The sequence below is a fragment of the Ixodes scapularis genome, unplaced genomic scaffold (genome assembly GCF_016920785.2).
Source record: "Ixodes scapularis isolate PalLabHiFi unplaced genomic scaffold, ASM1692078v2 PGA_scaffold1__304_contigs__length_218370807, whole genome shotgun sequence".
NCBI lineage: Eukaryota > Metazoa > Arthropoda > Arachnida > Ixodida > Ixodidae > Ixodes > Ixodes scapularis.
Window position 1 is genome coordinate 133,362,426 of NW_024609846.1, and position 25,971 is coordinate 133,388,396.

The following is a 25,971-nucleotide window of genomic DNA, read 5'->3' on the forward strand; positions in this document are numbered from 1 at the left end:
CCTCTCCAGGAAGGGGTCACGCAAACTCTGCTCAATTATACTGTTATATGTTGTTTTTGATGGGTGAAATTTAACCCAGTAAAAAGTAACACAAACGCCTGAAAAGAGAATTAAAAGAACATAAGTGTAAAATTGGCTCTCTGTTAATAAAAAGTTTGCTGGGAAAAAAAAAAAAACTCTACTGGCAATTGGCATTCCTAGCCAGTTGAAGTGCGACCACTGTACTTTTCTTTTTGCAATTATTTTATGAATGTCAATATCTCCCTTGATTTCACTGTAATGTGGAATACTTTTGGCCTTATTGCAGGAGTTGTTGCATACAACTAGGTACAACTCCTTTGCAATGAACAGTAGCCCTAAAATCTAAAAGCGGCTATGTACATGTTCACAAGATGGTTGCATAGGAAATCTGGAACGGCACATAGAGCATGAGCCTGTACAGAGGCTACAGGTCTTCATGAAAAGTCAGCATAGAAAGAATAAAAACAGTAGAAAAGAGCTTAATAAACCAAGACTTTAATTTCAACACATGGCAAAAAAAGCAAAACTGGCACCTAAATACCCTCTGGCTAAAAGTTTCTAACTCTGATATCAGAACCAAAGCCAAGACGGACTTTATCTTGTACTTCAAACCAATGAAGTGCCCAATCACTGCTAGTGACCGGCTTGCTTTTTGACGGTAAGATATGTCGTGGACCCAGTGCAGCGCAAGAACGAGCGCAGCACCAGCCACAATATCCGTCACCTCAAAGAAGTGGTCCTCCGCCAGCAGAGTTATGGCACTTGAGTCCTCGTCATCAATGCGCATCACCGGACAGGTCGATCCGTCGTGCCCCTCCTCCTGTGAAGAATGAATGCATAAATGTAAAGTCAGCAATATTAAAAAAGTAAACAGCTTGCTAAGTGCCCTTAGTTAATACCAGCGCACTCATTTGCAAAACAATAGACCATTTTCGAAAATCCCAGGAGCCATTTATAGGATATACTTGAATAGTTGGCTGGGACTTGCTTTTTTTGCCGATTGAACAAGAGTCCAAACCGAACACTTAGGCAGCACTCATGGCTAGCTCGTTCAGCCTTAACCATCCAAAACCATTAGTACCCCTTCTGACATGAACACGTAAGAGAAAGATAATCCACCATCTCTCTCCCTCTCTCTCTATTTTCTCCTTTGTATGCAATGGCAGCCGTAAGTGGTTGCATTCATTTATGGCATCCCCAAGTTAGCACCCCCCAGGCACGTAGCCAGGGGGGAGGCCTGTGGGGCCCGGGCCCCCCTCGAAATCTTCCATTTTGCTGGGACCTCCTCTCCCCCCTCCCCCTCATACAGCATTTTGTCATGGGCGGGCCCCCCCGAAACCAAATCCTGGCTACATGCCTTGCACCTGCTGCCAGTGGCAGGGGGTACAGGGTACAAGGGGAGGGGGCAGTTGCCCCCCCCCCTTTTTTTCGTGATATTTGAAACAATTATAGCAGACAATATGGGAGAGGGGGACAGTGTTTAGCTTCCCTGCACATCACCCCTCCACCTTCCAAACGGAAGCAATTCAGCTGGCCTCTGCCCACAGTGGCAAAAGACATAACTCTATATTTATACAGACTTTCCCGAAGGGTAGGATGAATGCAATTTCTTAACATCTGGATTTGTCCAAGTGGAATTGTCAAAATTTTATAGATTAATTAGATTGAACAATTTATTGTGTTTCGGTGCTGACTGCAAATATAATAGAGTTTATTTTACAACTTTACACAAAAAAGCTAGCAAATGCATGTAACATCTCAGTTTGGGGAGACCATTAATTAAATGCAATTTCAGCTCTACAAGGAGCTAATTTGCTATAAAGTACCATTTAACCTTAATTAAAAAAAACAATTATACACACTAAAATGCACAAATTCTAGAAAAAAAAATATATATAAAAGTAGCCAAACCCAAGAACACACGGGTTTTGGTTCGCAAGAGTTAAAATAATTGATAAATGAGCCACATGACAAAACAAAGAATGCATTGTGGCATGCTTAAGCTCCCACCACAACCAACACTACTAGATAGTCAGCAAGCTGTTCATGTGTGCCACTTCATCATGCAGCTAGCTGCACAATAGATGTGGCCTCTAAATTTCTCGTTGCATGTGAATGAACTGGTTGCACCACTCTGAATGCAGGTGCAGGCACATGCATTGCAAGGTCGAATTTAGAGCTCTTTTCTTTTTTTTTAATAGTAGGAAGGTGAATCTATAAATTGCTTAGGCCTACTCTCGCAACATCATAGTGACCCTGAACTTTTCATCTAACCTTAAAAAGCCTCTGAAAAAAAAAATTATTTTAAGCAGTTTGGTTGGTACGCACGTGTCAAAAAATAAATTTTATGCGAAAAAAAGAAAAGTTTAGAGCAATATTGACGGCAAAAGATTGATCTGAAATTATGCGGGCCAAGTCCATGACATCGCAGCATGGTCATTTGCTCTTTCCACCTCAACGTGAAGGCGAAGCCGATCCACCTCTCCTCCACTTGCCCGAATGCCAAGAGAAAAGCAGTTGAAAGGAGGTGACTACTGACTTAATTGCAAGGCACCTCGCGCCATCAATATTTCTCTAAAATTTTTTCGCTTCAATTTTCTTTAACAATCAGACTTAAAAAAAAAGCTTTTTTTTCTTTTCAGGGGTTTTTAAGAACTGATAATTACAACCTTGTCATTTAAGTTAATGCCTATATTTGTATGTTGATTTGAAAACAAAAAAAAATGTTTTAAGGCTTACGGTATTTGCGGCACAGAAATATGTAGTCATAAATGTACCCATATTGCCTCCATATTATTTACAAGTTAAAAATCAAACCGCTGGCCTCCCTCTTCAGCTCACCAGTGTCAAATGTACTACTAAATTAAGTTGAATAAATACCCTGTTATACGAAGGAACATGATAGTTGAACAGAACATGACATTTGAATGAATCAAGAAATTAAAATAAATCAGTCACATAAAAAGAACTCGTTGAGTAAAGACAATTACTGGCAAAGATATTCAAATATTGCAGTGACGTAACTGACACTCCACTCGCACCCAACATGCCGAATCTTGGCAAATAAGGACTAACTCAACGCTCTGTGGCATTCGGCTTTGGACCTACTGGGAGGACTTTACTACAGCACACATCTACCACCAAGAAGACAGCCATATTTTAACAGCAAAAATGAAATAAACATGACTTCGAATACAAAAATAACCAATCATAACGTCTCTCACGGACTATTAGAATAAAAAGCACTTACAAATAGCGCTTTACAGGGCCTTGTGCCGTGGATTACACGCTGGACTCGTTGGAAATTCCTGGTCCAGAGTTAGACACAATCCAAGCTCATGGAATCCTGACAAAAAAGTACATTCACTGTAAAAAAAAATCCGACAAATTAATAGAAATTGCCACCTAATTTTTGATGCCGGTACAATTACCGTTGTCTTCCATAACGGTCACAGCTTTAACTATGTATTACGTGCATGAAAGTAATGAGGCCCTGCGGTTTTCCCCGTAACTTGACCCGTAGAAGCATGGCAGAAAACTATAACTCTCAGTCACTGTACTGCACATGATGCACGAATACGTGAATTGTTCCGGCATCAAAAATTAGCTGACATGTTGTTCGTAACTTGCGACGGCGAAAAACCACAACTCTCAATCACAGAGTTGCAAGTGACGCACGACGAGGAGAATCGTTTAAATTAGCTGGCGTGTAGCTCGCACCTTGCAGCAACGGCCAGAGCCTATTGAACTGCTAGCTGCAGTGACTTAACAAAATGGACGTCTCAGTGAACAATAAATAGAGCATTTTACTTATATAATTATTGTTCCCCAAAACGTCCGTTTTATTAGATCATTGCAGCTAGCAGCTCAACAGGCTCTAGCCGTTGCTGCAAGGTGTGGACAACACGGCAGCTAATTTTTAATGTCTGAATGATTCACGGCAGCTAATTTTTAGTGTCTGAATGATTCACGGCAGCTAATTTGTAATGTCTGAATGATTCCCGTTGTCACGCATGACGTGCAGCTCAGTGATTAAAAGTTGCAGCTTTCTGCCGCCGCAAGTTACGGACAACACGCCAACTAAGTTTTGATGCGGGAACAATTCAAATTAAATATCTAGTGCCCATGAAATGTGATTAGGTTGTGAGGCCAAGTTACTTTCAGGAGTTAACGCCAGCTGCGCATCCCAGCAGTTAGCAGGTGCCTAAACACTGTTAGAAATTTGAAGCAAGTGCACACAAGATACAGTACTAGGTAAAACATGTTCATACCTTTTTTTCTTAAGAAATAATTAGTGGGCCATTTCCAGCTTTCATGTAGAAGGCAATCTCTGATTTTCAGAGCAATGAAGTCCATATGAAGAACTACAGATCCTGGAAAAAAAAGTGGAATGTGATTAGGTTCTGAACAGAATGCAATGACAAACTAAACCTCCCGATTTCTGCTAACTATGAGTTATACATAATCGCAGTGCAGGTAACTCAGATTCATTCTGCCAGGCACTAAACAGTGAAACCAACTTGTGACTTATGCTATGAAACCATTTTAACAAGGCAAGTTCGAAAAATACTTTTCAAAATATTTCCACATTCAATGAGTTTCTTCAAGCCTGCTGTCACAAGTTAATTTCAGAGGTTACTGCCAAGTGCACCTCCCAGAGATAGGTGTTTGAACACCGTGTTAGTAAGAAATTTCAAGCAAGTGCACACAAGATGCAGCACTGAGTGAAACATGTTTGTATCTTTATTCTTGAAAAATAATCAGTGGGTTACGTCCAGCTTACAAGTGGAAGGCAATGTTTGTAACTTGCACAGCAATCAAGTCTATATGAACAACTATAGAACCTTGAAAACAAAGAAAACCAAAAAATGTGGAATGTGGTTAGGTTCTGAACAGAATGCAATGACAAACTAAACCACCCGATACCTGCAAACTATAAGTTACACGCAAGTGCACTGCAGGTGCCAGTGTGATTTGAGAAAGCTGTAAACTCAAATGAAATTGCTTGAAAGGGCCAGGACACAGAAATTAGGCAAGTTAGAATATTCATTACATGACAGCACCATAGGTTACTGGACATACAGAAAACCTTTCAGAATATTTAAAGCTCCAATAATTACAAAAATATATCTTTTAATGTTAATGATTTTTATCTGGCGACCAGGATACCTAGGTGACCGGGCGATGCCTGAACATCGGACTCTGAGAACACCAAAGCTCATTGCAAGGGACCGCATACTAGCATTTAGCGGTGCACTGTCAAGATTGCGGGTGCAAACCGCAGTTCTCCAACACCATTGTATTATTTAAACACCAAAACCGAGTGTGTAGAGAAATGAAGGAAACCTATTACATAATAAAACAGACCATCTTGAGTGAGCCAACCTTCACTGACTCCAACGAACGGTGAGATTCATTTTCTGGATCTTGGTTAGCATGTGGAGTGTGCAATGAAGAAGAAAGAAGTGCAAAATCCATGGTGCGCCCTATGCCTGAGCGAATATAGTGCCAGCTACACATTCCAGTGAAAAATCAGTTGTTAGTCAGCACTTATCCTGGGTAGTCCTTCCTTTGAATCCATGATAAAGTGAGAGAATCAAGATTCAGTGAGGAAAGTTTTGATATTAAATGACAGAGAGATACATGATCAAAAGCCTTAGAGTAATAAAAAAATATGGCATCATATTTGGGGGTTAGTGTTCATATTAACATGAATATCATGGGTGAACTCCAGCAACTGCCTCTAGCATGATTATCTTTTACGAAACCTGTACTGATTTCGGTAGAAAAAGTTGTTAGTAGATTCCAGATGCGATACTACATGAGAAAATATTTAGAGTTCTAACAACTTGCATACAACGCTGGTTAATGATATAAGACGGTAGTTTCCCACAGAGTGACGGTCGCCACTTTTGTAGATTGGAACGACCTTCCCAACCTTCCACTCAAATGAGACGCAACCAGTGGACGAATGCTGGAAAAGTAGACTGCATATTACTGCGTGCTTAGGGGTAGCCCAGTGGGCACCGCGCCCGACTGTCATGCAGAGGTCCCGGGTTTGAATCCTGGGACGGCAGATGTTTTTATTTACTCCTATGACAATGCTTCTAGAAAATTTGAGAAGGCCGTGGTTAATTCTAGAACAGAATGTTCTAGAAAGGAGAGTGCTATAAAAGAAGCCCCACGTGGCCTTATGCAATCAGCTATAGCTTGTGCTCGACCCTGTTGTATTGAAGACACTCGACGCCTCCGACGTGCTGTTATTTCCCTTTAATTTGGGCAAAGTTTGCCCCATTAAACATTCACTTTTACTTCGCCTAGTCACCTATTTTTTGTGCCAATATTTCACTGGTTACATACACCCTTGGTATTTTCTTAGAATTTTTGTATTAATTGAGTCGACACCAGCCGAGCTGAAAATTTTGAGGTTATCATTAATATCGCAATTTCAGACGGTGTAATAGAAATAGGGTCCATATGCCTAAAATCGACATCTGGTACAAAAGGTAAGAAAGAACTATCTCCATCAGTAAAAGTAGACTAAAAGCAATTGTTAAAAACCGTAGGACATTCAGCGTCCGAAATAACACTGCCATCATTGTTCATCAAGAGTATTGAACGGAATGACTGATATGGGAAAATAAGTTTCCAAAACGTTTTTTCGTTATTCTTTAATATTAAAGGCAGGTCAGTTCTAAAATTTGTCTTCGAAGAAATGCATACGTTCGATACAGAGTTTGGCCCAAGAGTTATATTTGGTCCAGGCTGCCTCGAAATTCGAGTTTTTGGCTACCTGAAATAGTCTTTTCTTTCTGTTGCCCTAGTTTTCAAAATCTTCCTTGTGCCGGGGTTTAGTACTGTCTAACCAAATACGAACACATAGAACAAAGGCAAGAATAAATTCTAGCAGCTTTTGTTTGGAAAGTAACTAGTTGTCATTAACTGTACAATCAAAAAAAAAATTTACCACATAATAGTCAGAAAACTTAGAGAGAGCCGTGTTAAATTTGGCAATCACTGGGCCACAATACCACTAGCAGACATTAGTTGCTAAAATGACAGCAAGCTGAAGTTTTCAAATAACCAACCTGCAGCAAAAAGATGTTCGAGTGCTCCATCACGGCTGTGGTAGTGTGCCCCGAATGACTGGCATGGGATAGCGGCTTTTGTAGAGGCATTGCAGCTGACGACCAATGTTGGCAGGCTCGTAACTTGAAATCCACCAGGACGGGTTCTGGGAGCCGCTGTTTTCCCGCGGTTGGCTCGAGAATGATCGGTTCAGTGGCGTCCCATGGTCTGTCCAGCACATGGGCCCGTCATTGCTGGCGATGCTCAGAAGTATAGACTGCAACAAAAATATGTGTGAGTGCTCCATCATGGCTGTGGTAGCATGTCCCCCACCCCTCCGATTTCAGCTTTTGGAGCAAGTGATTCTCGTTCATCACCTTGTAAAAAGCGATGCAAGTACTATAGAAAACACCGCAGTTCCTCAAAGTGCCATAAAAACTATTTTAACTGTGATTATAATACAGACAAATATTAGCAGCAAAACGATTGTTGTTGGAAGTGTTGTAATAGAAGGGGATAGAAAGTAAAAACGCAAAATGCCTTTAAATCTCGATCCATTTACTAAATCAGTTCAGTCTTCGACAACTGCAGGGCAATAAAACTATTTTAACAGAGCGAATAAACTACACGTCACAACATGCACTTTTCCTTAAAGGGATGGTGAACCGAAATTTGGATTTCAGAAAACGATGCAGGAGCTGTAGATGGGACGCTACAATCCCTACAACACTACTCGTAAGGAGATATTTCGAATGGACGCCCGTGGAGTCAACGTATCTGGTTTTCTCCTCACTTCGCTTCGCCCCAACAAGGCGACGAGGCAAGGAAGACGCAAGACCATTCCCTCTCCTTCTCGACTCTTCTCAAAGAAACAAGACGTCAACATATCTGTCACATGCGCCTCCTTTTTTTTAAAAATATGGTCGAGATATCGCTATATGGGCGATGTTTTGGTGTTTGTAGCATCCCGTTGCACGCTTTTGCCGCCGTGTTTTGTGGAATCCAGATTTCGGTTCAGCATCTCTTTAAAATGCAAATATAGCGAGGAAGAATCATACGAGTGTTCCTCAAGTAATTGGGGCCACTGAAACAATGATTGACACCTCACTTCCTCCCATGCAAGGCATCAATAATTATTCCAGCCAAAGGGAAGCAACTATAAAGGGAAAGTAAAAGTTGAACACTTTTCTCGGAAAGTGGCTACTTTTCGCTCGAGCACATATTTTAATAGTTGCTTTTACGTAGGGAAATATAAGCGAGTAACTTGGGGTTCCTTAATTTCATAAAAGAACAAAATTGTTTCCGTCTATGGCAGAGTGCTCGCTCAGCTCACCGTGGGACAGAAGTGGTTTGTGTACCTCAGTCCTATTTATTATTGAGCGGTAACACATCATATTCGCTGAAAGTATTCAATAAATCATAGCGGCCAAAGCAGGTGGCACGTCATCGTCTGCTTCCAGCCAGCATCTAATGATGTCGGTGGCGCCATCCTGCGGTACGTTATGCGAGCACGGTCGTCGTTCGCCCGCTAGGCCTACCGCGAAACGAACGAACCACCGGTCCTATGACAATTTCCGGATCACGCATCCCCGCTTGCTCGCTGCAGCGCGAGTGCGGCCACCGAACAACCATCTTGCACATTGAAAAATTATTTTTGGAACGTGGCGGAGGCTGGCGGCAGCGAGCTGAAGACATGTTTTCTACTTGTTTGTCGTCATTTGCCAAACAAGTTTTTTAAAACCCTGTGTAAGCCGTGAAACTTGCCATTGAGAAAACGTGGAAATTTTTACGGCAGCAGAGTGCCACAGGAAAAAGGCACAACTTGTCGAAAGCAGGTTTCACCGGTCTAGTCGCGTGATCAAAGCTTCCCTGGCCCACAAAAGCACTGCGTCTCTGTGCCTTCGCATGCTCGGATGACAATAAGAATCAACGTGTAAATGTGTTTTGCGAGTACAATGTGTGTGAAGCCATAAATGTGCTTCTGGGGCAGCGTTTTACTTTACCCCGACGACTGTACAGGGTGTCACAAAAGAAAATTTACACAGTCTTTTTTACTGCAAATATGAACTAGGCATCGTCGAACGCTCATTCTCCGCCTAAAGGTAGAGCTAGAGGTCACAACCAGATGCCAAAGTTTCAGCCCGATCCGATAAATTAATCAAAAGTTATAAGTGATTTTCTGAAAATTTCATTGGGAAAATGGTTGCCGACAGAGTTTTCAAACACATGGGGCTCTATGGCACCAGAAACCGAAAACGGGCAAAAATGGGCTCCATTTTCCCATTGAAATTTTCAGAAAATCACTTATAACCTTTGATTAAGTTATCGGATCAGGCTGAAACTTTGGCATCTGGTTGTGACCTCAAGCTCTGCCTTTGGGCGGAGAATGAGCGTTCGGCGATGCCTAGTTTAGTTTTGCAGTAAAAAAGACAGTGTAAATTTTCTTTTGTGACACCCTGTATTTGTAACTTCCAGCACTCGCGGTCCAGAAAGAGCTTGATCCAGTGGCCAGTGGCAACGAACGAGGAGGGGAAAGTACACTCTCAGAAAAAAACGTGCAAACTAGCACCTTTAAGGGTTCTTTCGCTTGTCCAATGGGCGGCACCTTTAAAGGTGCAGAAAAGAACCCAATTAGAGGGTTCTTTTGAAAGAACCTTATGCCTGGTTCTTTTGGGATCCTTTAACGGTTCTTTTTTCGAACGGTATGTCGGGTTCATTCCGGAACCTTTTCAGTTCTTCCTAAAGAACCTGTTTGGGTTCTTGTTTGATCCTTTTTGGGTGCTTGTAATGAACCTTACACGGGTTCTTGTTAGATCCTTTTTGGGTGCTTTTCATGAACCTGACATGGGTTCTTGTAGGATCCTTTTAGGGTGCTTTTAATGAACCTGACATGGGTTCTTGTTAGATCCTTTTTGGGTGCTTTTCATGAACCTGACATGGGTTCTTGTTAGATCCTTTTTGGGTGCTTTTAATGAACCACACGTGGGTTCTTGTTAGATCCTTTTTGGGTGCTTTTCATGAACCTGACATGGGTTCTTGTAGGATCGTTTTAGGGTGCCTTTAGTGAACCTCACATGGGTTCTTGTAGGATCCTTTTTGGGCGCTTTTAATGAACCACACGTGGGTTCTTGAAGGATCCTTTTAATGAACCACACATGGGTTCTTGTAGGATCCTTTTAGGGTGCTTTTAATGAACCTCACATGGGTTCTTCTGGGATCCTTTTTGGGTGCTTTTAATGAACCACACATGGGTTCTTGTAGAATCCTTTTTGGATGCTTTTAATGAACCTTACATAGGTTCTTGTAGGACCCCTTTTGGGTCCTATGATCTTTAATAATACAATGTTACTGTTTTTAATGCCAGATAAATGTCATTTCTGTTTCCTCAGTACATGAATGTTTTAAGTTTAGCCGGAATATTTCAGATATCTTTCAAAACCTTCATAACAAAACGTCCGCTAGTGTTGGAGTAGACCAATTTATGCAATTATAGACTTCTGCGCCTCGGTTGAACCAGCGCAGGAACAAATACAAAGATCAGGTTCGTTTCGCACTCGTTTATTTGATCCATCAAGGCAATATATGACTCTTTATGAATGAAATATTTACAGAAAGTATCATAAACCGCTAACATTTATACCGCCAAAAAACTTTCGAATCTTTTAACTGGAATGGGCATATTTTCGCCGAGTGAACAAAAATGGTGCCCGAGAAAGCCCATGGTGTGGGCGATGCCAGTCGGATACTTTACATCAAATACGTAGTAAGCTGCCAGCAAGGTGCTGACAGCTTCTACCGTTGTGCTGATGCCGCTGACGATCCGTACGCCATCCAAAAAAATGTGGTGTTTTTTTTCTTCAACTTGTATGACTGGCGTCAGTATCCGGACTTCCTGGAACACAGAAAGCAAGATCAAAATTACGATACGTCGTGTTCCATGTTTCTCGTGGTTTGAACCAGGTGACTGCGACATTTTGGGCCACTTTTCAGGTCATTGAAATATTTAAATGTAACTGGATGATCATGTCCAGCACACTTATTATTTTAGCAATATTTCCGACTGAAATGAGAGCTGGTTCAGTCATTTAGATAGTAATCATCAACGAACCTCGGTTGTGAACAACAGCTGACGCTTCTCGTTGAAGATGAGGGGCAAGTTAAAGAGGGCCACCTTCTCTGGATCCTCTGAAAGCAAAACAGCCGCAACAATTGTATTGAAGTTTATACTAAATCTTGTCTGGGTACTCCTTTTGTTCTCTTACTGAAAAATATAATTACGCTATATGTGAATGGAAGGTATGTATGCCTTCGCCACTGATTTCTAGTGAGATTTGTACACAGCATGTCTGATGTCAGCCCTTCATATCTGACATCAGGGCAGCGGTGGCCTAGAACGGCCTTGACACCAGGTATGAAGGGCTGTCATCAAGGCCGTTTTAGGTGGCACACGACGCAAAGTTCACAGGTGTGGGCATTTAGGCTCCTACTAATCTCATGCTAATTTGGGCAGCGCCTTTGGCGCGCTCCTTCTAGAGGGCTCGAGCTTGGACCGTGGAGAGGGGAAGGGGCATCTGTTGTTGATAGCGCTACAAGCCGCCATAAGAGTAATGAAAGGAGCTCCCAGATTCTACCGACTGTCTAAATAGTCTAACAACCAAGAGCCGCTGTAGCTTTGTGTGGTTTCGAGTGGTTTGGGGCTTCTTTTTGCTTGCAATCTTTAAGCGCGTGTGTTCTCGTGCTAGCGTTTACCGCTCTAATGGGACGTCTCGTGTAGATCCGCAAAAAATTCCTTACAGATTTGACGCTGGGGATGTGCAACTCTAGCCCTGCCAGGAGTACAGTGCGAGCGCGCGCGCTGTAGCCTTGGCAGCGCTAGACTAGCAGACACACAGCGTCAAATTGACGCAGAATTTTTTTTCGAGCATGGAGCGGTTTCGACTCGCTCCAAATCCACAAGCAGAATATGCCATCAACCTTTTCGGACTCCTAAAGATACTTATGACAAATTCTGCAGCTGGATTTGAAGCGACTCGAAACCACTCCAAGCTCAAGCTTTCAGGGCGGCAAACGCTAGCACGCGCTTGCATGTAAACAAAAATTGCAAGAATAAAGCGCTCTGAAACCACCCCAGATACACCAGCAGAATGTTTTATTACTCTCTTTAGGGGAATAGCAGCTACTAGTAAATAGGAAAATAAAGCCATACTAAAGCGAAAGTAGTTCCCACCAACTGCCTCCACTTTATTTTCTCGGAAAACGTATTCCCACCTCTATTGAAACTTACTTGAAGTATATAATAACTATAAAAATGAACCAGCTCAAAACGCTGTATCCTTTGCTATTAGCCCGTGTGCCAAAGTCGCGTTAACTATGAGAACAGATATTTTACAGGTGTGTACCTTGATAAAGACAATAAAGTGTGATCATTATTATGTATCACTCTTCCTCTTTATGCGCTGTGGGGATAAACGTGGCAACTGATGTATGAAATAGTGCATTAATGCTGCACAATGGTGCTTTAGTACGTAAAACTCCACTCGCAGAGGTTCTAACAATGTCAGATATGGAAATTATACCTTCGATAAGCTCCTGGAAGTCCAGGGGGGAATTTTTTCCCTTGAGGAATAGTAGGGTGGACACCTCGAATGTTTTCATCTTTGTCCTCATATCCTCCAGGAAGTCCTTACCAAACGCCAATTTAGCGTCCTGCAATAGCTGTAAATTAAGAGTAGTGAGTAGTGACTGTCCCGTTACACGTGCCACGGGTTTCCAAAATTAGAGCTGTAATAAATACCCTCTTACATCAAGGAATGAATTTTATGTGAGGTGACCTTATAAAATAAAGCACTGAGAAGTACGTGAAATCCACCTCCACACACAAGTTATGCGACCGAGGTGATGATAATTGTCAGCCTAGATTGCCTAATTCCCTAAAATCAACTAATTAACTGTTCTAGTGGCCGCAGTAAATGGACACGCTTTAAAGTGACAACTTTAGTGAAAAGTGAAAAGGCTGTCAGATTCATAAATAGTTCCGTTTGGAAAGATTCTTCTAGCCCACCCGTGCTCCGAGATATCCCAGATTTTCAACAAAATTAATATATTTATGCACGCAAGACCATGGGGTTCGGCGCAAAGCTCATTTCCGGTGTAACGCAGTTGTGTGGAGAGGCTTGTCTTATAGCGAGGAGGGGTAAGAACCACAGCCAATAACTGTTCCCAAGAATGAAAAGGAAAAAATTAATCAGCCTCGCTTGGTACTCTGCCTTGTTGTTAGACGAGATACCATGCGCAGCGGGTGCGTCACACCGGGTAAGAGCTCTGTGCCTCGTGGTCATCTCGGAACACGGGCGTGCTAGGAGAATCCTTTGAAAGGGAACCACGTAGCAATATAATCGCCTCTTTAAAGGGGGGGTGCAACGATTTTCGGACTTCTGTCAGAAAATTGTAGAAGTTGCCCTTTGACACTTCTGAAGTAAAGAACAGAAATCCGATTTTGCCTACGCGTCCTAGTTGTTGCGTAAAAAAAAGATAAATATTGGCATTTCGGGCACCCCTCAACTCACTCCCAGTCTTCAGGGTCACACCTGGTCGCACTCCGAGTGACGTCTTTCGGAGTGTCGTGTAGGCTCCCGTGTGCTATCTCGGAGGACGCTTCCTCTCCCTCTCTCTGCTGACATTAGCGGGCGTTAGGCTGCAGCTTAGAGCCGCGCGAGGTCACGTAATCTTTTCGCCGTAGTTCCTTCGGCTGCCGCTTGGGGCTGTAGGTGGGGGAAAAAGCTCGGCTTTTGTTTTGCGATTATACAGCGGAAGCGTGACATTTTTAATGAAGGATGTGTTTTCTCTATCCTCCTGGACACAATAAACAACGTAAAAATTACGAGATGATAATTCTGTTAATCATAAAATCGTTGCACCCCCCCTTTAAGGTTCCAGTCCGCTTACTGTAGCCAGTAAAAAGCTCATTAGTTGATTTTAGTTAATTCCCTGTCCCCTTATATGTGACAATTGTTATCGCACTGATTTTCGCTGTGGCTGCATAAGCTATGTATAGATGTGGACTTCGCGTACGTCACAGCGCCTAGTTTTTAAAAAGTATGTAACGCTTTTGATCTCCGTGTATATCAATATCCTATTCTCTCATACTTGTGCTTTACTTGAGTTATCTGCGTCTTGGTTTTGCTAAGGAGAGTTTTCCGACGGCCGATATTATGTTCTATGTGAAAGCTAAGAACAAAGGCGCGGAGGTTCAACAAACTTCATGCAAGCTTATGACTAAAATTTAAGGAAACGTAAAAATTGCAAGGTATTTGACTCAGGCCAAGCTTGTCCGTCTTCCTCTGGGGAAGACCGCATGCCGCGCTGTGGTGTAGCATGTAAATCTTCCTTCAGCTATGTCTCACCTTCTGGACTGCACCCTCACAACTGAACAAAGACGCCGGTGGAAAGCTTCCGTAAAAACGCTTGCAGCATGTCGACTTACCATGCCAGGCAGCGTGACCGCTGGAAATTCCTCGATGACTGTGCGCACGCCAGTTTCACGCAGAATAAGATCTTGCCGTGTTTTGAACGTCCGCTTCATGCGGTCTCGAATCAGATCCATGTCCGCAGCCACTTTCGCTGTCTCTTCTTTCATTACGGCGATGTGGTGACGGATGCTGGCCTCGTCCTCACATTTGTTAGAAGAAATGGAGCCCTAGAAGAAAGCATAATTTGTTAGCTGCAGACACCGTTCAAGCTTGTAGGCTTTCAACAGACTGAACACAGCTTTGACTAGAGTATAATGAAAAAGCAACTTTCTACGTGGCTCGTATGCTGAACCAATTAATGGCATATTTTTCAGCAACGGAGTGCAGATAAATTTTGGTCGATTCAATCATAAATGTGCGTCTAGCACCTGCCTTTCTGCGCTTTCTTTTCCATACGCCCCAGTCACCCTTCAGCCAAGCTTCAAACAGGTTCGGTGTGTTGATCCCACAGAGGCTGGGCAAGGCATTCGACAAATAGCTCTCGCGACCCATCAAAATAGCTGTGGATGTAAGTTGCTGCCAGTAAGCTGAAACACGCGAGCTAAATTTTAATTATGGGGGCGGCGTGAACATTTTATATTCCTCAGCAGGGTGCAACTAAAAGCAGCTGTTCATTATCTGACTGGTGGACTATAATTACGCTGTACAGCTAATTTGCTACTTCTTTTGTGCAAGTAATGTGCGTCGCAAGTTTGCACCTGCAGCATTGCCGCGGCTATAGCGCAGTCGGTAGAGCGATTGTTTAATAACAGCGCGCCCAGCATTCGATACTCAGGCGCAGTATCTATTTTTGTACCTGTTCAAAAAAAAAAAAAAAAACGCTCTACCGGCTGCGCTACCATCGCGGCAACAGTCTCGACAGGCTCCTCAAACAGCCTTCGCAGCGGCCGTGTGATTGTGGTCCGGCGTTCGCAGAAAATAACTGCGGGATGACCGTGTAGGCCAACGGCGAAAGTTTTGGTTTCTATCACATGTAACATATTTATTAAAAAATAAGGAGACGTCGTAAGTTAAATGCCCCTCGTAAGGCACGAACGTTGGTGAGTACAATATCGTAATCATTGCTAACAACGGACAAGTGCAATTTACAACACAGGTGGCAAACCAAATCAGTTGCTTGGTCTCTAGTAGCGTTGACAAGATCATGCGAAATTGTACACTGTTTAAAACGCAGATAGTGAAATGGTCTACTCACACGGCGGCATGCCTTGGCAGACGGCCCCGCAATATCGTGTTCTGCTGAGCGCTTCCTTCCTCGGCCCTTAGTTCCATATTTATTTCTGTAATCCGTAACTTCCCTCAAGGACACTAGTGGCCTGCGTTCTTTTTTCAGCTTGTTTTGAACGCATTGTCTGATTGTGTCCTAAAAGGAGAAAGTAAAAGGACAGCTGCCTTAATTTTTAGCTTTCACACGAATCAACAGTTAAGAATTCTCCGAAGTACACTGCGAGACACTGTTAGCACGAACAAGCGACCCGGAGATTTTCCTGTTTTTTTCATCAAATGAAAATATACAATTAATACTAACTAGCACGGTGGAATGGGCTTGTTTTGCTCATTAACCAGTGCAGTAAAACTTTACATTCGTTTATATATTTTGTATGAAAGACGCAAAAAAGCGCCGATGCCGTGTTCGCGCTAACAGTGCCTCGAACTGTACAGTAAATCCTCGCGAATACGCACGTGGTTGACTGGATTTCCCGGCTTGTACGCGCGCGACCAAAGAGCTTCGTTTGTATTACGCCAATAGGAGTCTCACTAGGGCCATGCATTTCGTCAGATATCGCGTTTTTTTTTCTTTCGCCTTCTACTTTAATACGTATGAATGAGGTTTTGCAGTACCGCTCATGGCAAGGTAATTGCCTGGAACATATTTTATAAGCTAGAACTTGCACTAAAAGAAAGTCCTAAAAAATGCAGAAAATTTTTCGCGTATAGTCCGTAACCTTTGTTCCTGCATCATCTGTGTAATCGATAAGGGAATAGCAGAATAATAGGAAGGCTTCACGCGAATTATTTGCTGAACAGGCTCCTAATTTAATGAGAGCAACGTGCACTCTTAGCAAACACTGGAAACACTAAAGCAGACAACAATTTCTTTATCGAATGGTCAATTTCAAATAAACTATTTCATTTGATCTCAACACGGACACTTACGCATCTACCTGTGTCCTTGTCCTTCAGAAACGGATACCTTGCTCCAAGTGTAGCGAAAACGTCACTATACTGCGTCTTACTTGGGTACCTGTTACAAAGAGAAGGGTATAATAATTGAAGAGCGAATGCCCTCATTGCGTATGTGATACAAGCAGCAAAAAAATTATCACGTGAGCAAATGAAGGTGATTCGAGATAAGCTTTGGTTAGCGATTCAAAAGGAGTTAAAAATACACTGTAGGATAACCATGCGTTTTCTAGTAGAAATGCTCTGTTCGAATATATTATTGCTTTCTAACTTACAGTGAGTATTTCGTAATATCCTCTGCGAGAGCGCGGACAAGCATTGTACGAAGCCTTGACTGTCCGGGCTTGAAAAGGCTCCTGTCTTTTTCAACCAGGCCCCTTTGAAGAGCAGGAGGAAATGGCGGCAACTTATAAACAGAAGGCCATGTATCTGTTGGCGGATCTTGTGTGGATCCCAGTTCCACGATGAGCGGGAGAGCTTCCGGTTCCGCAGCGTTTGCCGAGCTACGAAATACGCAATGACATGTACAATGGTCATGCCAGGTTTGGGCGAGCTGCTATAGAGAACATTTTTTAATCTCCTCCTACCTTTCCTCGCGCAGATCTTTCCTTGCTCTGATGAAACGAAGCTGGCTCTTCATGGTCGGGAACAGTGTCTTTATCATGTCGTCAGTTAAATTGAATAACTCCTCGCCGTCGAGCTCGTTATCTGATGCAAAGCCAAGGAAATGGACACGTTAGCACTAGGTGTCAAGAACGCTTCGATTATTATTTATACGTAGAGGTCAGGTGGCTGGTTTGTCACTTTACCCCCGAACTTCCCCACACCCCGCTTGCCGTCCTCCCTTCCCGCGGTGCGGATTTTAACCAAAGCTGCCGGGAGAGCAGGGACTGCGTTACCGATTACCGATCTAGCTATTCTGGCGACAGCAGGAGATAAGAACGCGCACTTCCGAGGGAAGAGAGAGCACGAGCTGGTCAGGCTTAGCATTTGTTTCCGGAGATGCGATACTTCAGAAAAACCGTGATGTCACCTTTCGAATTTGCATATTTGTTCAAAGGTGTGTGATCAATCTCCGATCCAGGTTGGCACGAGTGCCAGTCGCTTGTCTCTTTGACGACATACGCGTGCTCATGTTCCAGGAAATGTGTGGGCCTCAAGAGCTTACCACATGACATCCACAGGCCCCTCACGTTTATGATCCTTTCAATCTCAAAGAAGAGCGGGATCTCTTCTGCGTGTAAGAGAGCTACAGGATACAGCAGTCCCACTTTGTACATTACGGAACCTTTCTTAAGCGCCTTGACTTCGACCATAATTTCCTGCTCATCGCACTCGGTGTCGAAATAGGCTTTGACGCTTTCCTGCAGCGACGTTGGCAAAGTCATGAAAGCCGCTTCCTTAGCGGCTGCCATGGGTACATAGCCTACGTCTAGGCTACTTAGGCGCTCGTAGCACTGCCGCATCTGGTGCCTTTTTGACAACGTCAGAGTAACGTTGACAAAATTACGAGTTATTCGGGCGATTCCTTTAAAATACTGGTGCTTCGCTTCAAACCTCATGCACCAGACGTGCCTCAGCGGCCCGTACAAGGTAATGAAGCGCGGGTAATGGACGAGGTAATGCATTTTTGCATGAAAATGACCTGGGAATATCTCCAGAAAGCTGTCCAAAAAGGTTTTGATTAGATGCTCAAGGTATGGCACCCATGACCTTTCAATTGATGGAGCGAAAACAATATCCGTTACACAGCGGAGGTGAAGGAACATTTTCCAGGTTTGGTTACCTTTTGGCACTTTGTGGCCGATAAGCAGTGGTAGGAATGTCAGCAACGACATTTTCTGGACAGCTTTGCCAGGAATTAATCCCCTTTTACTCAAGCTTTGTTTTGGTATAGGCACGGGCTTGTCAGTGCTGTCGGAAAACCCGTAATTAAAAGACTTGATTCGTTTGTTCAAGAACTCCAGTGTAAAGTGGCGTTCATCAATTAGCTTTTTTAGCGCAAGCTTGATCACGCGGGGTACAATGCCTTCCAGCAAGTCATGCATCAGATCAGGAGGGCAAGCGACTGTCACGTCGAAAAACTTGAGTTCCGAGAACGGGCATTCGCGAGTGACACCGTACACTTTGCTAAGTTCAGGATCCGCCTTTGCGGCTTGCAGGTGAATTTCATGAATATCGAGTGTCCTTAATTTGAACGTCGAAACATCTGTTTCAATCATAGTTTCAGAGGTGGCCATGCAATACCGACAAATTCTTCCCACTCTAAAACTTGTCGAAAATCCGCCGAACTGATGCGCTGAAAGATTATCCATGCAGACACATGCAACCGCTGCCCGCACTGTTAACGCTCCTACAGCAGTGTTAACCTGAATCCCATGTTCAAGCTTTTTTAAGTCTGAAACTAAAGGTTTTAAAACTTCCCCATAACTGTGATTCTTCAAATGGCTGTGCTTGAAGAGCATAGCCAAATGAATGTGCTTCATTTGGGAATGATACTGCGCAGGTAGGTTGCCAATAACGAAGTAGAACGCCGCAATTTTGTACTCGCTCTTTCTCGAGCCAAGCGGGTTCACTACCGTAAATTCGTCAGTGTAGAAGTGGAGACGCAAGGAAAATTCTCCACTTGCGAAGAGCTCGTGCCTCTGGAAAAGGCTTCCATCGCAATAGTCTGTCATGCACTCCCTGTTTTCCCGTCGCGCGTTACTGGTCAAGAGAGCCGACATTACGTCACCTTTTTTTAGCTCAGCCTCTATTACTTTCAAGACCGGGATGTAGTGATAAACTCTTTTCTCACCATCAGCGCTATCAAGGTGACACTCTATAGGCTCAACTAAGTCGTACTTGCGTTTGCAGTACGTTGTCAGCTTATGCTCACTGCTGACTGCCTCAAGGGCGTGTTCGAAGCACTCATCCAAACTCAGGATTTCGTTCAAGTCATCATCCTCCTCCGTGTTTAAACCAACCTTGGCCAAATGACTTCTCAGTATGGCTACGTAGTGACACGAAAAAAAGTTAAAAAGCGTGCGAATGTTTTCGGTGACATCCTCCTGAACGACACCCGGAACACAATGCTTCTCTTTCATGCTTAAAATGAAGCCACAAAGGGTGTCCCTTAACCCCACAAATAACTGCCTAAAATGCATGACAGAATTTGAGGGGGACACAGCAGCTACACGGATGTCATGTGGTGGATCGTTTCCCTCGTGACTTTGTTCATTGTCACCAACGTGCTCATTGACCGCCGTGCTACTGAAGTGCGAACTGCTCAAGAGATTGCCGTGTTTTCGATGCACATGCCTTCGGAAAGATTCAAACTTTTTGAAATGAGCAGTGCATGAGTTAAGTTGGCACGTAAGGGAAAAGTTTGGAGCTTGGCTATGTATCAGATAAAGGTGCTGCAACAGTTTGCCGAGAGAAAATTTAGCGATGTCACATATCGTGCATCGAAAAATTAAAGTCATGTTGGTGTGTTAAGCTGAAATAGAAATGATTTCTTTACTGAATAGCCAACGTGACGTGTCATCAATATAAATACAGATGCCGGGAGCACAGTACCGCCAAATCAGGCCCCTGGCTGCTCAAGGAATATCCTCGCGTTCGGTGCTTTATCGGGCTCAATTATGAGGCTCAATTTCCGAAAAACCGCTTAAGAAACAAATAATTTCAGAAAGCTGATGTTTCTAATTAATAATCGTTCTCCGTTCATCAATATCGGGCCTTTTAGCGGTAATGTGCCTTTAGCAATACTCTGAAGAAATTACGCATTACTACGATGGAAGCCTTACCTCGAAACGAAGAGCACGCTGCTTCTAGTTGGTTCTCAGTCAGCCATGCGCAGAGATCTTCGGTCGTCCACGCGCTTACGTTCATCGACATGTTGCTTCCAAACTGAACTGAACCCCCGTTTGCTTAAGTAAGGTCATTTATAACTTTGCTGTGGAGATTTTTTTTTTTTTTTTTTCAACTTGAGAGAGTGTGAAACGCAAGAAAAAGAAGTTACAACACTGGAAAGGCCATCCAAAGCGGCTGGGTTTGCTGACTCCAGAACAGCAACAACCACGGTCATGAGCATGGGAGGGGAAAAAGAAAAAGGGGAAGGGAAGGCACGTCCTTACACCAGGCTCTCCGGACACAGTTCACAGCTCCAAAGCCACACAGCAAGGGAGTCGGGAAAAACCTTCACAGCGGCTTAAAATCCCCCGCCTATACAGCGTCTCACCCTAAGCTGGGCTAGCCGCCGAAGCTACAAGCTGTCAGGTCCAACCAGAGGGCAGCGGGAGAAGTCACGAGCCATTCTGCACCGTCCGATCCGCCTGTCACCCGCTCGCGTTTTGTTCAAGCACGTGACTTGTCCAACTGGCTCCTGCTTGGACCTGATGGCCCGTAGCCTCGGCGCCTAGTCCAGCTTAGAGTGAAACGGAGGATAGGCCTGTCTGTTACTAATCTGTCCCTAGCCTTGACAAACGCCAACCGGTTCCAAGCCTACCTACCCGCAGCAAAGGAATGGATGAATAAATGGATAAACTTTTTTTTCAAAAAAAAGAAAATGAAAAGAAACTGGGGAGCTAGCGGCCGTACTTCTACCCACTTGTGTCAACCGCTTTAACGCGGAAAAAGTGCAGGTGTAAGAAAAATCCACCAATCGCAATCAGGAATGGTTGTAATGACATCACTGTAGTGAAATTACAGTAAATAAATTACTTTCCCAGGTCATGAGCAAACTGATTACATTCCTGACCAAGCAATATAGTAATATAGTAAATTAAGCAAGAATGTTAAGTTGGAGGAAGTTACTCTATAGTTTCGAAAAATTATTTTCTCCCTAAAACTAGAGGTTAACCTTTTCGTAACGTAGAGGAAAATCACAAAACCTTTTTATTGCAGGTTTCTGCGAAACGGTTTAGAAAGGAAAAAGAAAAAAGAAACACGTACAAACGAATGTCATCTGCCACCCAAGCCTCGCGCGTTGGAACAAGACGGATGCACACTGAAGTAGCTAAATTGTATTACTAATCCTTTTCCCCGAACAATCGCAAATGTAATCAGATTAGGCTAAAACTGCCGAGAAGTACAAGTAATTGCATTCCATTGTAATTGATTTCGAGTTGTAATGAAATAACTATCAATGAACATACTCAAAGCAGTAACTTACGCACATTTTATTCACTTTATTGGCACACAGACCGGTGTTCTTCTTCCTTGTTCCTTTAGTTTTTAAATGCTAATTGAGTGAAAGAACCTTCACGACACAAAAGCCACTTGTAAAAGTTCTAGTCCTTAACATTAAACAGTTTTTGATATGCAGATCCGCATAGCATTCGGCTGCCTCTCGCTGTTGAGAGCGGATCGAAAGCAAAAGCACGCGCGAGAAAGGGAGAAAGGGGGAAAAAAAAAGAATCACTGTGGTTAAAAAAGCCGCAGGTCCATCTTTTAAACACCACTTACGAAAACTGTAGTGCTTTCTAGGCTACCGGAGGTCGCGACAATGATCCGCTTCTATTTATTTATTTATTTATTTATATTACCCTCAGGGCGTGAGCATTACATAGGGGGAAGTGGTTGCATGAGTTAAAAAAAACAAAAAAAACAGACACAGATACACAGGAAAATGCAATCAGTGAAGATTATAAAAAAAAATGCGTTCCAAGGTTTTTTTTTAAAAAGAACATGATCTATGATGGAGACTACGGGTGCAGCCAGGTGGTTCCAGTCAAAGGATGTGGGGACGGACGCACAATTTTAACTTATTGGGCGAAAGCCTAAACCAGCTTATAGGTCTCGTGCCACTCGCATTGTACAGCCGGTACTAAACCAGACGACGTGGCGCGAATAACACGGTTGTTTTCCTAAGTCAAGCGAAATCTGAAAAAGAGAGAAAGCAAAAAAAAAAAAAAGTTCACCTCGTCTTGGTTGAAAAACCACCAGCTCCTTTTTAAAACAGCACTTTAAGCCCCCCCCCCCCCCCCCCCCCGTTATGAAAAGCAGTCCCCCCTCCCCCGGCTACTGAAGGTCGCGATGATGATCCGCCTTTATTGTGAGGACGGGCACCCAAATTTCGCACAACAAGGGCTTGGGCGAAAGCCTAAGCCTGCTTAAAGGTATCGCGTCACTCGCATTGTACAGCCGGTACTAACTCAGACGACGTGGCGTCAGTAACCCGGTTGTTTTCCTAAGTCAAGCGGAATCTGGCCTCCAAGCTTTGTCTTCACATTCAATCTTTTTGTATAGGTGTGCTGTCGCTTTCGCCCTGGTCTTCTTTTCTTCTTGTGCCATCCGGCAACGTCAATGTCGCCTTGCTCCAAGGTACGATGCTTAGGTCACGGATGGGCCTCGTCTACGCCCTGCTATTTTTTTTTTTCTGTCCCCTCTCGGCAAGCTGGCATAACAAGAAAACGCGAGCTTTCTACAGGTTCCGGAAAGAGACGTCGTAATTTAGGAAAATGAGAGCAGCTGCAAAACTAAGGAGCAATGTTAAAAAAATAATTGCACTGAAGTAGTTCGAGACAATGAGCAGAAAATTATATCTTACACATTACGCAAAGAATAATTTAATTGCCGCAATATTATCACAGTGGCGTCATTACTCTCATCCGTGGATGTCATCATGCGTTTCATAGCCAGACAGTAGATCGGGTGGTAGAACCGCAGTTCCGTCGTTCCGTTCCTCTCCAGCTCGGCCACGCCTCAGTCAATGGACATTTTTCAGGAGAGTGGGGGGGGGGGGGGGGGGGGGGGGGGGGGGGGGGGGCAAACATTCAAGCTCCGCCTGATGGGTACAACAGCATACCGTGAACTCGCTCAATTACTAGTTCATTAATTAGTACATCTCTCGTTACACACACTTCTAATCATACAGTATGCTTTGTTTCGTGCTGAGCGTAGGTCGTTGCCAAACCTACTAGCGTGATTTTGTTTCTTCTTCTTCTCTGTTTCCCTTCTTCTTTCAACTGGCTGTTCGTGATTAGAGCTGGTGGCCCGTATCGTTGCCTTCAACCCAGATTCAGTTGAGATGAAATACAGAGCATGGCGGCTTGATTGTGGCTTCGACAAAGCCGCCGCAATCAAGCCGCCATGTTCTTCCCGAAAGCGGTGCGGGGCACGCGCTGCGTGCATTTCTACAACAATGAATGGCGCTACTTTTAACACACAAGGGGCTTTTTGTAGCAGTCGATGGCAGCGCCGCGGCATGGTTTCGACGTGAACCTTGGGAGTTGCGCTACTCTGGAAAGATTCAGTGGCTCGACGTTTGGACCAATCTGAATGTTTCGCTCAGAAGTACCACCACTACCGCGACTACTGCGCCGGCTTTTCCGCGGAACGGGAGCCTTAACGCTATCGCGTTAAAATTACGTCGTTGCGAAATAATATGAGACTATTTCCCCGGTCACAGCATCTCCGTGGTAACCCATGAATCTGCACATGCTGCGCGAGTTTGGCGGGTGCTTTTGGATGAGGTCAGGTTTCTGCGCATTCTTATTTTATTTTGCTCAAGCAGAACGTCTAACCGATCTCACTTGTTGTTTGCATGCGTATAAAATTTCGACCGAAGGGAACACCGCGGAACCAGAAAACACACGTTGATTGGCGCCATCTGTTGCAAAGAAAGCAAAACAGAAATGTGGAAGCGGATTTCGAAATGGGGGCGGGAGCGAAGGTCTCCGTAAAAGAACAGGATATTTTAACGCCATAGAGTTAGAGCTCCCGTTTACCGGAAGAGCCAGCCTAATAGTCCGTCAGGTTGCTTATTAGTGCAGGTCTAGTGTATGTTGTGTGTAGCGTTCGGCATGGGGAAGGCTGGTGGCGCCAGCGCATATCTTCGCCCTGCGTTTCTTCGGCACGAGGGCACGTGCGAACCAAATGCTGCACTTCGTCTCAACTGTGGATTGAAGCCAGAGCTACAGACCGCCAGCTCAACGAGGGCACGTGCGAACCAAATGCTGCACTTCGTCTCAACTGTGGATTGAAGCCAGAGCTACAGACCGCCAGCTAGTTGCGAGAAGAAGAGAAAGAAAGGAGATAGAAAACTACGCCAGCAGGTTTGACAACGATGAACGCTAAGCACGAAACGAAGCATGATGTATGACGAGGGGTGCGTGTGTGCATAATGAGAGTTGTACTAGTTAATGAAACAGTAATTAAGCGAGTTCAAGCTATCGCGTCACGCCCTTAAAGGGGAGCTTGAGTGTCCCCCTCCCCAATTTGTTTTATTATGTTTACCGCCGAATTCAGAAACCTCACTCGAACTACACTCAAACTTAAGGGCCCCTTCACTTCCTCGAGGAAGGCGCGAGGGCCGGCGCTGGCCAATCGCGACGGCGGATGCGTCTTCGCGATTGGCCAGCGCCGGCCCTCGCGCCTTCCTCGAGGAAGTGAAGGGGCCCTTAAGTTTAAATGTAGTTCGAGTGAGGTTTCTGAATTCGGCGGTTAGTGTATATTTGTCGAGTTTCGTTGTAGTTCAGCAAGAGGGCATGTCGGACGCGCCTGTGGGCACGCCCTTCCTTATTTCACTGGTGAGTAGAAGGGGAAAGGCGATCAGGCTTTCGCTTTCTATTTCTGCAAACACTAGCCCACTTAATCAAAATCAAATTCTTATATTAGGTTTTATGAAAATTTATGGTAATTTTAGGACGCGGCGTAGCAAATGCTTTAATGCCGCTTGATGGTTCCTCTAACCAATTTAGCAAACGAGGAAACGTGGGCTACAGCTTGCAAGAGAGGCAGGCCCAGCTTCTGCAAGTCATCCTATCTCGGAGTCGCATCTTTCTCAACCTCGTTCCGTCCCACAGTACAACCAAATGGCAGTTACGGTCATGTCTGCAAGGAAGCTACTGATGAGTACTATTGCAGCGCCTTGCTGCTGGGTGAGGAACCGCGCACGCGTGCCTTTCCTTGTTTCGCCCCTCACGAGGTGCAAATCATTTTAATTTTTGCTATAAACCACTACTATCGTGCCGATGGTCATGTTTAACTTGGGTTGTCACCATTGTAACATTATAAAGACGTAACCTAATGAATTGCATTGGCCGTTGACGGTTCAGAAATACCCTTTTAAACCAGAGAAATTCGTAAACTCATGCTCCATGCGAATCATTTACCGGCTCCTATGACTCAGGTATGAACTAAGTGAAGAGCACAATGCTCCACCTCGATGACATCCAATCAACGC

The 25,971-nt window shown here is 44.0% G+C and overlaps 2 protein-coding genes across 2 annotated transcripts; both read right to left on the reverse strand.

Moving 5' to 3' along the window:
• Positions 1–10,723: 10,723 nt before the first annotated feature.
• LOC115308216 lies at positions 10,724–15,356 on the reverse strand. The gene is made up of 5 exons (XM_042290339.1): positions 15,317–15,356; positions 14,573–14,785; positions 12,666–12,804; positions 11,198–11,274; positions 10,724–10,981 (listed from the first exon to the last, which is right to left on the reverse strand). Exons 1-5 carry the CDS (start codon positions 15,323–15,325, stop codon positions 10,724–10,726), a joined length of 696 nt encoding a protein of 231 aa, XP_042146273.1. The 5' UTR covers positions 15,326–15,356.
• Positions 15,357–17,785: 2,429 nt separating this feature from the next.
• Positions 17,786–19,888, reverse strand: LOC121835830. The gene has a single exon (XM_042290340.1). The coding sequence runs from the start codon at positions 19,886–19,888 to the stop codon at positions 17,786–17,788; it is 2,103 nt and encodes a 700-aa protein (XP_042146274.1).
• Positions 19,889–25,971: the final 6,083 nt, after the last annotated feature.

Bases quoted from the DNA above. Each gene is read 5' to 3' on its own strand.
- LOC115308216 (XM_042290339.1), bottom strand. The intron at 12,805-14,572 runs GTAAGTCGACAT...CTTAATTTACAG, and splicing joins CGGTCACGCTGCCTGGCATG to CTATTGCAGGACGCTAAATT. The intron at 11,275-12,665 runs GTATAATTTCCA...TTTTGCTTTCAG, and splicing joins CTTCCAGGAGCTTATCGAAG to AGGATCCAGAGAAGGTGGCC.
- LOC121835830 (XM_042290340.1), bottom strand. From the start codon at position 19,888: ATGAAAGAGAAGCATTGTGTTCCGGGTGTCGTTCAGGAGGATGTCACC.